The sequence below is a fragment of the Nansenia antarctica genome (assembly GCF_963989245.1).
Source record: "Nansenia antarctica genome assembly, chromosome: 7".
Classification (NCBI taxonomy): domain Eukaryota; kingdom Metazoa; phylum Chordata; class Actinopteri; order Argentiniformes; family Microstomatidae; genus Nansenia; species Nansenia antarctica.
The window spans coordinates 35,634,347-35,648,103 of record NC_137677.1 but is presented as its reverse complement, the minus strand read 5'-3'; the positions used below and the strand labels follow the sequence as shown (position 1 = coordinate 35,648,103).

Genomic DNA, 13,757 nt, shown 5'->3' with positions numbered 1-13,757 from the left:
GCTTCAATTAGGTGATGAATTCAACTGCCTAGAATCTAAGAAACAGCTCAATTTAAAGACAGTTATCAGAGTATGGTTTCGATCCATCGACCTCTGGGTTATGGGCCCAGCACGCTTCCGCTGCGCCACTCTGCTTCTCCTGAGTCTAAACAAAGGAAGGACGCAGATACAAGTTAGACTGCTTCAATTAGGTGATGAATGCAACTGCCTAGAATCTAAGAAACAGCTGAATTTAAAGACAGTTAGCAGAGGATGGTTTCGATCCATCGACCTCTGGGTTATGGGCCCAGCACGCTTCCGCTGCACCACTCTGCTTCTTCTAATTCAGAACAAAGAAAGGACGTAGATACAATTTAGACTGCTTCAATTAGGTGATGAAATCAACTGCCTAGAATCTAAGAAACAGCAGACTTTAAAGAAAGTTAGCAGAGGATGGTTTCGATCCATCGACCTCTGGGTTATGGGGCCAGCACGCTTCCGCTGCGCCACTCTGCTTCTCCTGAGTCTAAACAAAGGAAGGACGCAGATACAAGTTAGACTGCTTCAATTAGGTGATGAATTCAACTGCTTAGAATCTCAGAAACAGCTGACTTTAAAGACAGTTAGCATAGGATGGTTTCGATCCATCGACCTCTGGGTTATGGGCCCAGCATGCTTCCACTGCCTCACTCTGCTTCTTCTAATTCAGAACAAAGAAAGGACGAAGATACAATTTAGACTGCTTCAATTAGGTGATGAATTCAACTGCCTAGAATCTAAGAAACCGCTGACTTTAAAGACAGTTAGCAGAGGATGGTTTCGATCCATCGACCTCTGGGTTATGGGCCCAGCACTCTTCCGCTGCGCCACTCTGCTTCTCCTGAGTCAAAACAGCGGAAGGACGCAGATACAAGTTTGATTGCTTCAGTAAGGTGATGTGATCTACTGCCTAGAATCTAAGAAACAGCTGACTTTAAAGACAGTTAGCAGAGGATGGTTTCGATCCATCGACCTCTGGGTTATGGGCCCAGCACGCTTCCGCTGCGCCACTCTGCTTCTTCTCATTCAGAACAAAGAAAGGACGCAGATACAAGTTAGACTGCTTCAATTAAGTGATGAATTCAACTGCCTAGAATCTCAGAAACAGCTGACTTTAAAGACAGTTAGCAGAGGATGGTTTCGATCCATCGACCTCTGGGTTATGGGCCCAGCACGCTTCCGCTGCGCCACTCTGCTTCTCCTGAGCCAAAACAAAGGAAGGACGCAGATACAAGTTCGATTGCTTCAGTAAGGTGATGTGTTCTACTGCCTAGAATCTCAGAAACAGCTGACTTTAAAGACAGTTAGCAGAGGATGGTTTCGATCCATCGACCTCTGGGTTATGGGCCCAGCACGCTTCCGCTGCGCCACTCTGCTTCTCCTGAGTCTAAACAAAGGAAGGACGCAGATACAAGTTAGACTGCTTCAATTAGGTGATGAATTCAACTGCCTAGAATCTAAGAAACAGCTGACTTTAAAGACAGTTAGCAGAGGATGGTTTCGATCCATCGACCTCTGGGTTATGGGCCCAGCACGCTTCCGCTGCGCCACTCTGCTTCTCCTGAGTCAAAACAAAGGAAGGACGCAGATACAAGTTTGATTGCTTCAGTAAGGTGATGTGTTCTACTGCCTAGAATCTCAGAAACAGCTGACTTTAAAGACAGTTAGCAGAGGATGGTTTCGATCCATCGACCTCTGGGTTATGGGCCCAGCACGCTTCCACTGCGCCACTCTGCTTCTTCTAATTCAGAACAAAGAAAGGACGAAGATACAATTTAGACTGCTTCAATTAGGTGATGAATTCAACTGCCTAGAATCTAAGAAACAGCTGACTTTAAAGACAGTTAGCAGAGGATGGTTTCGATCCATCGACCTCTGGGTTATGGGCCCAGCACGCTTCCGCTCCGCCACTCTGCTTCTTCTAATTCAGAACAAAGAAAGGACGAAGATACAATTTAGACTGCTTCAATTAGGTGATGAATTCAACTGCCTAGAATCTAAGAAACAGCTGACTTTAAAGACAGTTAGCAGAGGATGGTTTCGATCCATCGACCTCTGGGTTATGGGCCCAGCACGCTTCCGCTGCGCCACTCTGCTTCTCCTGAGTCTAAACAAAGGAAGGACGCAGATACAAGTTAGACTGCTTCAATTAGGTGATGAATTCAACTGCCTAGAATCTAAGAAACAGCTCAATTTAAAGACAGTTATCAGAGTATGGTTTCGATCCATCGACCTCTGGGTTATGGGCCCAGCACGCTTCCGCTGCGCCACTCTGCTTCTCCTGAGTCTAAACAAAGGAAGGACGCAGATACAAGTTAGACTGCTTCAATTAGGTGATGAATGCAACTGCCTAGAATCTAAGAAACAGCTGAATTTAAAGACAGTTAGCAGAGGATGGTTTCGATCCATCGACCTCTGGGTTATGGGCCCAGCACGCTTCCGCTGCACCACTCTGCTTCTTCTAATTCAGAACAAAGAAAGGACGTAGATACAATTTAGACTGCTTCAATTAGGTGATGAAATCAACTGCCTAGAATCTAAGAAACAGCAGACTTTAAAGAAAGTTAGCAGAGGATGGTTTCGATCCATCGACCTCTGGGTTATGGGCCCAGCACGCTTCCGCTGCGCCACTCTGCTTCTCCTGAGTCTAAACAAAGGAAGGACGCAGATACAAGTTAGACTGCTTCAATTAGGTGATGAATTCAACTGCTTAGAATCTCAGAAACAGCTGACTTTAAAGACAGTTAGCATAGGATGGTTTCGATCCATCGACCTCTGGGTTATGGGCCCAGCATGCTTCCACTGCCTCACTCTGCTTCTTCTAATTCAGAACAAAGAAAGGACGAAGATACAATTTAGACTGCTTCAATTAGGTGATGAATTCAACTGCCTAGAATCTAAGAAACCGCTGACTTTAAAGACAGTTAGCAGAGGATGGTTTCGATCCATCGACCTCTGGGTTATGGGCCCAGCACGCTTCCGCTGCGCCACTCTGCTTCTCCTGAGTCAAAACAGCGGAAGGACGCAGATACAAGTTTGATTGCTTCAGTAAGGTGATGTGATCTACTGCCTAGAATCTAAGAAACAGCTGACTTTAAAGACAGTTAGCAGAGGATGGTTTCGATCCATCGACCTCTGGGTTATGGGCCCAGCACGCTTCCGCTGCGCCACTCTGCTTCTCCTGAGTCTAAACAAAGGAAGGACGCAGATACAAGTTAGACTGCTTCAATTAGGTGATGAATTCAACTGCCTAGAATCTAAGAAACAGCTCAATTTAAAGACAGTTATCAGAGTATGGTTTCGATCCATCGACCTCTGGGTTATGGGCCCAGCACGCTTCCGCTGCGCCACTCTGCTTCTCCTGAGTCTAAACAAAGGAAGGACGCAGATACAAGTTAGACTGCTTCAATTAGGTGATGAATGCAACTGCCTAGAATCTAAGAAACAGCTGAATTTAAAGACAGTTAGCAGAGGATGGTTTCGATCCATCGACCTCTGGGTTATGGGCCCAGCACGCTTCCGCTGCACCACTCTGCTTCTTCTAATTCAGAACAAAGAAAGGACGTAGATACAATTTAGACTGCTTCAATTAGGTGATGAAATCAACTGCCTAGAATCTAAGAAACAGCAGACTTTAAAGAAAGTTAGCAGAGGATGGTTTCGATCCATCGACCTCTGGGTTATGGGCCCAGCACGCTTCCGCTGCGCCACTCTGCTTCTCCTGAGTCTAAACAAAGGAAGGACGCAGATACAAGTTAGACTGCTTCAATTAGGTGATGAATTCAACTGCTTAGAATCTCAGAAACAGCTGACTTTAAAGACAGTTAGCATAGGATGGTTTCGATCCATCGACCTCTGGGTTATGGGCCCAGCATGCTTCCACTGCCTCACTCTGCTTCTTCTAATTCAGAACAAAGAAAGGACGAAGATACAATTTAGACTGCTTCAATTAGGTGATGAATTCAACTGCCTAGAATCTAAGAAACCGCTGACTTTAAAGACAGTTAGCAGAGGATGGTTTCGATCCATCGACCTCTGGGTTATGGGCCCAGCACGCTTCCGCTGCGCCACTCTGCTTCTCCTGAGTCAAAACAGCGGAAGGACGCAGATACAAGTTTGATTGCTTCAGTAAGGTGATGTGATCTACTGCCTAGAATCTAAGAAACAGCTGACTTTAAAGACAGTTAGCAGAGGATGGTTTCGATCCATCGACCTCTGGGTTATGGGCCCAGCACGCTTCCGCTGCGCCACTCTGCTTCTTCTCATTCAGAACAAAGAAAGGACGCAGATACAATTTAGACTGCTTCAGTAAGGTCATGAGTCCTACTGCTTAGAATCTAAGAAACAGCTGACTTTAAAGACAGTTAGCAGAGGATGGTTTCAATCCATCGACCTCTGGGTTATGGGCCCAGCACGCTTCCGCTGCGCCACTCTGCTTCTCCTGAGTCAAAACAAAGGAAGGACGCAGATACAAGTTTGATTGCTTCAGTAAGGTGATGTGTTCTACTGCCTAAAATCTAAGAAACAGCTGACTTTAAAGACAGTTAGTAGAGGATGGTTTCGATCCATCGACCCCTGGGTTATGGGCCCAGCACGCTTCCGCTGGGCCAGTCTGCTTCTCCTGAGTCAGAACAAAGAAAGGACGCAGATACAATTTAGACTGCTTCAGTAAGGTGATGAGTTCTCCTGCTTAGAATCTAAGAAACAGCTGACTTTGAAGACAGTTAGCAGAGGATGGTTTCGATCCATCGACCCCTGGGTTATGGGCCCAGCACGCTTCCGCTGCGCCAATCTGCTTCTCCTGAGTCAAACCAAAGAAAGGACGGAGATACAATTTAGACTGCTTCAGTAAGGTGATAAGTTCTACTGCTTAGAATCTAAGGTCATGTTCTCACATGAAAGTTCGAATCGAGACCCGGAGCAAGTGGATGACTTCGCAACATTGTTGCATAAATTATTTCTCTGATTTGCGTTCTCACAGCCCTTCATGTAAACGAAGTATCATACGCAATCGAAGGAACAGACATGGTATTTGATTGGTCCGAAAAATTGAGAGGGAATTCAACAGAGACACAAACGATGGACCCACAACAACGTATGGCGTTCGCTCGCCCTACTGGCGCTTCTTTTTGGTTTTTGGTTCCAGATAATGTCAAATTAACATCAAGGCTCGCCAGACCCGGATATGGCCAGGGCACACACGGGGAACGGCATATTGGGCGGCCGCTCCCGAGGGGGGTATAGGAGTAGTTCCGGACAAGGATCCGTCGCGCAACAGCGCCCCCGTCTGGTGCTGGAATAACGGTGCTGGGCTCGAGGAGCCAGTCAGCTAGTCTGCCTGGCGGCCTCCTCTGGGACTGCCGGCCGCGGGGTCGTGCGGCGGATCCCTCGCAATAGGCAGGGGATAATTGGATGCTAGGTTGGGTTCAATTGGCTACCAAATTGGGTGAAAAAAGGGATACAATCTGAAAAACAAATTAAAAATAAATAAATAATCAACATCAATACGAGCATGAGCAGGAAATAGATCTTCACCACCATTTATAAATAAATAAATAGGCCTACATACAAAAAAACAAACAAGTGTTGCGCTGTTCTTATGAAAGGCAGAGATGGGAGAACACACACACTTGATCTAGAGACAGCTGCGCGCTTTCATTTACCGGGGGTCTCCACATGCAGCGAGCTTGTGACACACACACACACACACGCCGACTGAATGCCCACGGACACGTTGACTGCCTTGGGACTGTCCTGGGACGTACGTAAAGTAGGCGTAGTCCATATTGCTGCATTGAATCCAACATAACAGGGGAATGGTCTTATAGGTTTTTTGAAGAGCAATGTAGGCTACAGATTAGGACGAACAATAGATAGATAGATAGATAGATAGATAGATCTGCCCGTTCGTCCCGCTCTTATCCAGATCAACACGTATGCGCTGTTGTTTTCCTATGGACTGCCTCGAGCAGCGTTCTCACCAAAAGCGAAGCGAAGCAAAGTGATGGATGCGTCGTTTCTAACCGGAGCGAAACCACCCTTTTCAAGCGGAGCATCCGACGGGTGTTTGCTCCGGGAGCGACTTCGAATGCACGTACTCACAGCTCCAAACAACGCAGAGCAAAGCGACTTTTATCCTAAACTCCGATTCCAAGTGAAGCAAATGTTCTAGTGAGAACACACCCTAAGAAACAGCTGACTTTAAAGACAGTTAGCAGAGGATGGTTTCAATCCATCGACCTCTGGGTTATGGGCCCAGCATGCTTCCACTGCGCCACTCTGCCTCTCCGGAGTCAAAACAAAGGAAGGACACAGATACAAGTTAGACTGCTTCAGTAATGTGATGTGTTCTACTGCCTAGAATCTAAGAAACTGCTGACTTTGAAGACAGTTAGCAGAGGATGGCTTGGATCCATCAACCTCTGAGTTATGGGCCCAGCACGCTTCCGCTGCGCCACTCTGCTTTCATTCAGCCCAGGTGGGACTCCAACCAACAATCCCTGGCTTAGGAGGCCAGTGCCTTATCCATTAGGCCACCAGGGCTTCTGAGAATTAAAATTTTCTGTTTCAACAAACACAAGCGGACAAATTTGACCTTTTTGAGGGAGGAAGAGATTGGACCTGACATGAAATAACCCATTTTGCCACCTTGAAGCTTAAAACAAAGATCTGACTCAAATTGTACTTAGCAGAGGATGGTTTCGATCCATCGACCTCTGGGTTATGGGCCCAGCACTCTTCTGCTGCACCACTCTGCTTCTCCTGAGTCAAAACAAAGAAAGGACGCAGATACAAGTTAGACTGCTTCAATTAGGTGATGAATTCTACTGCTTAGAATCTAAGAAACAGCTGACTTTAAAGAGACATAGTGCTTCCTATTGAAAAATGTGTCATTTCATGATATCAGATTGCACTAACCTTCATGGGCATTTACCACAAAATCACCTGTACAAGGAACAATAAGAAGGCTAAAACAGATGTGTCTTAAGTTGCCACTTAAAAATTTGTTCTGAAGGAGCGGCTCTCAGGTCAAGGGGGAGGGCGTTCCAAAGTTTTGGGGCCATCACCTCAACGCTCTGTCCCCTTTTGTTCTAAGTCTGGTCCTAGGCACGACCAGGAGCTCCTGGTCGGAGGACCTCAGTGACCGGGTGGATGAGTAGGGGTGAATGAGATCCGAGATGTAGGCGGGGGCTTGGCCATGAAGGGCTCTGAAAGCGAACACCAGTACTTTACAAATTCTAAGTTGTACTGGGAGCCACTGCAGGGATGCTAGGATGAGGGTGATGTGGCATGATTTCTTGGACCTGGTGAGAAGCATGGCAGCCGCGTTCTGGACCAGTTGAAGTTGTGCTACAGATGATTTGTTGAGACAGGTAAACAGTGAATTACAGTAATCAAGTCTAGATGAGATAAATGCATGTACAGACAGTTCTAATTCAGAGTGGGTTACAATGGACCGGAGCTTAGCAATATTTCTGAGGTGAAAGAAACAGGTACGTGTCAGGGATTTAACATGTTTATCCAAATGCATGGGCTGATCAAAAATAACACCCAGGTTTCTTAGATGCCTACTATCCGTAGAAATATTTAAATATATGAAATAACAATATATTGAGAACCTGTTTTCACTAATTCTAACCATTCAGTGTGTAAACAGGAAGACTGATGTGATTCCTGTGATGTGCAAAAAAAAAACTAATTCTTACAAAGCCTATTAGTGTGTTGCCTGGCCTTAAACCAAATGTAGGTGTGAAAGAGACGATCCTAATTGCAACCATATTCCCACTAGAGCACTAGGCCTATCAATTACTTTACACATGGGACTAATCACTTTATTAGACAATCCAGTTGCTCTCAAACATGCCCCATGACCCAAACATTAGATCCATGACATAAACTTGGGTGCCTTGGGTCGTCGTTGGAGAAAATGTTCATTTTCACAACTATTTGAATAGAAATTATAATTTAAGATAATAAACATTATTATTATTATTATTATTATTATTATTATTATTAATATTATTATTATCATGAGAAACTATTACAATGTGGAGTCTTTTACTATCTGTTATGTTAATGTTCATGAACTTCATTCCATTTTAGGCGGGTGCACTTTGGTTTCTGATAGAGAGAGAAGATCTGGTTCCTTCTCCTCCAATCAGAAGATCTGGTTCCTTCTCCTCCAATCAGGGCTTGAGAAGGAAGCGAGGGGAGGAGATTCAGCTGGACGCTTCTCTATCATTGGACACAGCTGTGCTCGCGGATGACGTTCAGCGCGGCAAAATCCGTAGCTCTCGAGCGTGCGGAAGTAGCTGAGTACGACAGACAACAACAACAAGTCTCTCTCTGTTAGAACATCTCTCTCTCTCTGTGTCTCTGTCTGGAAACATCAAACATGTCTCTCGGTTAGAACATCTCTCTCTCTGTGTGTCTCTGTCTGGAAACATCAAACATGTCGCTGTGTGAAGACCTGAACAGTGTTAGACGGTAGAGTAAAGAGGCACCGACGCCTTGCAACATTGAAGCAAACCCGTTATGCGTCGAGTGTCCTGCGGAGCTGCTAGGTGAACGGGTCAGAGGTCGCCGTCGCCGGGTCAGAGGTCAGAGGTCGCCGTCGCCATGGATACTGAGGTCGACATCATCGAGTTCAGAGTTCCAACTGAACTGAATAAAACCCTGTTCGTCTGGGGCATCCAGCCCACATTCACAGAAGCTTTCATTTACGTAAGTATCACCAGTAAGTATCATTACACATGATGATGATTCTTGTTATTGTTAATGTTTTTATTATTATTATTATTATTATTATTATTTATTGCCCCTGTTGTATTACATGTGCTATACAAATAAACTTGCCTTGCCTTGCCTAAATCTCCCTGGTAATTACGATGTAATTAATTATTTAATTGTATTTAATTATTCCTATTGGAATATGAGAAACGTAGGTTAATCTAGGTTAGTGTAGTGTAGGTTAATGTAGGTTAGTGTAGGTTAGTGTAGGTTAATGTAGGTTAGTGTAGGTTAGTGTAGGTTAATGTAGGTTAGTGTAGGTTAATGTAGGTTAGTGTAGGTTAGTGTAGGTTAGTGTAGGTTAATGTAGGTTAGTGTAGGTTAGTGTAGGTTAGTGTAGGTTAATGTAGGTTAGTGTAGGTTAATGTAGGTTAGTGTAGGTTAGTGTAGGTTAGTGTAGGTTAATGTAGGTTAGTGTAGGTTAGTGTAGGTTAGTGTAGGTTAATGTAGGTTAGTGTAGGTTAGTGTAGGTTAGTGTAGTGGAGGACTAGTCAGGTTGTAAGAGTTGTCCTTGAATGATGAGCCTTTCCCCCTTGTTGAACTTGTGTCTTTGGTCTGCGTCTTAATTATGTTAGATAGATAGATAGTTTATTAGCCACACGACCAAAGCCGGTGGAATTTGTTCTCGGTACAGCATATTGATCTCTGCAGCACACAAATGACAAAAACAAAGAAGTGCACAATAGACAACATCAGACAAAAAAAAAAATAAAATAGACAACAACAGACAATCGTATGCATGTCGGTTATGACAGTGAGGAGGGGGCCAGAGGGAGGCGTTCAGAGTCCTGATGGCTATGGGGAGAAAGCTGTTGGTGAAGCGTTTAGTCTTTGTGGACAATGACTTGTAGCGCCTCCGTGAGGGGAGGAGCTGGAAGAGGTGATGAGCAGGATGTGAGGGGTCAGAGATGATCTTCTTTGCCCGTTTTACAGTTCTGTGGGTGTGCAGAGATTCAACTGAGGGGAGTGGTTTGCCTATGTTACTGTCAATCTCTTCTGACGTGCCTCACCTGTCCTCTCTGCTGTGTGCTGGTCCGTTCTGACGTGCCTCCTGCGTTCTACAGGAATCCATCTGGACCGAGTTCTCCCGGTTCGGGCCTCTGTACCTGCTGAAGCTGTTCCCTAACGCGGCGGTGGCCAGGCCCGGGTTCTACGCTCTGGTCAAGTTCTTCTCTGCCGCCCAGGCCTCCCGCGCCCAGAGGGCCACACACGGACGAGGCCTGTTCCAACACACCCCCCTACACGTACGTAGTGGTACGACCCAGAGCACAGCACACACACCCCTACACGTGCGTAGTGGTACGACCCAGGGCACAGCACACCCGCCTACACGTATGTAGTGGTACGACCTAGAGCACAGCACACCCGCCTACATGTACATAGTGGTACGACCCAGAGCACAGCACACCCGCCTACACGTACGTAGTGGTACGACGCAGAGCACAGCACACCCGCCTACACGTACGTAGTGGTACGACCCAGAGCACAGCACACACCCCTACATGTACATAGTGGTACGACCCAGAGCACAGCACACTTGCCTACACGTACGTAGTGGTACGACCCAGAGCACAGCACACACCCCTACATGTACGTAGTGGTACGACCCAGAGCACAGCACACACCCCTACATGTAGGTAGTGGTACGGCCCAGAGCACAGCACACACCCCTACATGTATGTAGTGGTACGACCCAGAGCACAGCACACACCCCTACACGTATGTAGTGGTCCGACCCAGAGCACCTCGACTTTTAATGTTGCATTAACGTAGAACAATGTTAAAAGTGCAGATTGTAAGCTTCCAAATGGTGTGTCATATATAGAAATCTGAAAATGATTGAAGAAGAAAAATAAAAGAGAAAAAAACTCGAAAACTAGATATTGTTCAGATGTAAAACATCATACAGGGACTGCAACAAAAGCCAACCACCAGTCCTGTATTCACCACTAGGGGGCAGTGTGGTACTACGGTATAATGATGACCCTCTGAACAGCAGCCAGACGTCCCTGGTGTTCACCAGTAGATATGGGCTAGGAGGTAGGAGGTAGAGGCTAGGAGGTAGGGGCTAGGAGGTCTAGGCTAGGAGGTAGGGGCTAGGAGGTCGAGGCTAGGAGGTAGGGGCTAGGAGGCAGGAGGTAGAGGCTAGGAGGCAGGAGGTAGGAGGTAGGAGGTAGAGGCTAGGAGGTAGAGGCTAGGAGGTAGGAGGTAGAGTCTAGGAGGCAGGAGGTAGGAGGTAGAGGCTAGGAGGTAGGAGGTAGAGGCTAGGAGGTAGAGGCTAGGAGGTAGGAGATAGAGGCTAGGAGGTAGGAGCTAGAGGCTAGGAGGTAGAGGCTAGGAGATAGGAGATAAGGAGGTAGGAGGTAGGGCCTAGGAGGTAGGAGGTAGAGGCTAGGAGGTAGGAGATAAGGAGGTAGATGCTAGGAGGTAGGAGGTAGTAATAATAATAATAACTTTTTATTTGTATAGCGCTTTTCCTGCAAACATTGCAGCTCAAAGTGCTCCAATCATTATATAATAATAACTAATAATAACTTTATTTGTATAGCACTTTACATCAAAGTGCTTTACAATAGGTAAGCCACAGTTTAAAACAATTTAAAACAACTATTTCAATTTAAAAACACACAATTTCGCAACACAAATACAATAGGTAAAAACAACAATTTTAAACAAATTAAAAACAACTATTTCAATTTAAAAACACACATAATTACACAGCACAGATACACAGCCTATGGCACTTAGACAACAGAAAACAGGTGGGTAGTTAGTTTTGAACACTTTCACTGATTCAGCCTGTCTGATGTCTAATGGAAGACGGTTCCAGAGAATTGGTGCACGGAAGGAAAACGCACGCTCACCGATTGTCCTTTTTCTGACTCTAGCAATCAGCAGGGCAGAGCCTTGTGAGCGCAGAGCCCTTGAGAGCACATATGGGGGCAGTGTGGCACCACACTGGTGGGGGGCGGGTGTGGCACCACACTGGTGGTATTTAGTCATTTAAAGGCAATATTAAAAACATGGGTTTTTAGTCTTGACTTGAACATATTTGCTGAGGTTGCATCCCTAATGTAAACTGGCAGTGCATTCCACAATTTGGGTGCATAAAATGAGAATGCTTTCTCACCAAATATCTTCTTTTGCACATGTGGTACACAGAGAAAACCAGTAGTAGGGGCTAGGAGGTAGGAGGTAGAGGCTAGGAGGTAGGGGCTAGGAGGTAGGAGGTAGAAGCTAGGAGGTAGAGGCTAGGAGGTAGTAGAGGCTAGGAGGTAGGGGCTAGGAGGTAGGGGCTAGGAGTTAGGAGGTAGTAGAGGCTAGGAGGTAGGGGCTAGGAGGTAGGAGGTAGTAGAGGCTAGGAGGTAGGAGGTAGGAGGAAGGGGCTAGGAGGTGTGTTTAAGTCTCTGTGTGTGTGTGTGTGTGTGTGTGTGTGTGTGTGTGTGTTAGGTGCAGCAGAGCAGCAGGCCCCCCCCCTCCCTCCCCAGCAGGCCTCTGGGCCTGCGCTCCTGTCAGGACCTGATCAACCACTACCTGGGCTTCAACGGCTGGACCACCACCATCCTCACTGTGAGGCCACACACACACACACACACACACACACACACATCCTCACTGTGAGACCAGGGTTAGATCAGGGTTAGGACCAGGGTTAGGACCAGGGTTAGACCAGGGTTAGGACCAGGGTTAGGACCAGGGTTAGGATCAGGGTTAGACCAGGGTTAGGACCAGGGTTAGACCAGGGTTAGGACCAGGGTTAGACCAGGGTTAGATCAGGGTTAGGACCAGGGTTAGGACCAGGGTTAGGACCAGGGTTAGGACCAGGGTTAGACCAGGGTTAGACCAGGGTTAGGACCAGGGTTAGGACCAGGGTTAGGATCAGGGGCCATTGCCAGTCATAATACTAGAAGAAGGAAGATTTTCTATTTCTTTTTTATTAATTTTATATTAACAGTAGATCATCTGTAGAGGGGATGAGGATGTCTTTAGGATGGACAGTTAAGTTGTAGCCTGAAGAGATGGAGGTCTTCAGTCTACGGCGGAAGATAGGTAGTGACTCTGCACCCATGTCCACACACACACACACCCTCACTTCTTTATCTGTCCATCTGGTTACAACGGTTACACAAAGTCTCTGTGTGTGTGTTTGTGTGTGTGTGTGTGTGTCAGCTGAAGGACCTGTCCAGAGGTGTGTCCCCAGGGCCGGCGGGGGGGTCTGGGGGTGAGTCCCCAGGGCTGGAGGGGGGGTCTGGGGGGTCCCAGGAGGGCAGCAGGCTGAGGTACGGCTGTCTGGTGGAGCTCACCTTCCCCCACCACGGCCTCAGCTGCAGGGGGAGGGGCCTGGCAGAGGAGGCCTACCAGACCACCGGTCAGTCACACACGCACACCACACACACACACACACACACACACACACACACACACACAGATATACACACACACACACACCACAAAAACCACACACACACACTTCACATACGAACACACACACACACGCCAGAAAAACCACACACACACACACACACACACACAGCACAACACAGAGGGAGACGAGAAAGACATGGATCTAACCTGTGTGTGTGTGTGTGTGTGTGTGTGTGTGTGTGTGTGGTGCATGTGTGTGTGTGTGTGTGTGTTTGTGTGTCTATGCATGTATGTATGCATGTGTGTGGTGTGTGTGTGTGTGTGTGTGTGTGGTGTGCTTATGGTGCGTGTGTGTGGTGTTTGGTGCGTGCGTGCGCGTGTGTGTGTGTGTGTATGGTGCATGCGTGTGGTGTGTGTGTGTGTGTGTGTGTGTGTGTGTGTGTGTGTAGAGGTGGTCCTGCTCCAGAGAGGGAAGCTGCAGCGCTGGGCCAAAGACAAGGCGGTGGTGGACGCCCTGGAGAAGGTCCTCCTGCTGGTCCTGGGTCAGTACACACTGGGATAACCCTCTCACTGATAACCCTCTC

The 13,757-nt window shown here is 46.9% G+C and overlaps 1 protein-coding gene across 1 annotated transcript; it reads left to right on the top strand.

Annotated features, from left to right (window-relative positions):
* Window positions 1–8,637: 8,637 nt before the first annotated feature.
* On the top strand, window positions 8,638–13,735 carry LOC308162553 (RAD52 motif-containing protein 1-like; the record flags this gene model as incomplete). The annotated part of the gene is made up of 6 exons (XM_080536699.1): window positions 8,638–8,742; window positions 9,873–10,052; window positions 10,192–10,269; window positions 12,325–12,378; window positions 12,979–13,177; window positions 13,623–13,735. The coding sequence occupies 6 exons, from the start codon at window positions 8,638–8,640 to the stop codon at window positions 13,733–13,735; spliced, it is 729 nt and encodes a 242-aa protein (XP_080392825.1).
* Between the last annotated feature and the right edge of the window lie 22 nt (window positions 13,736–13,757).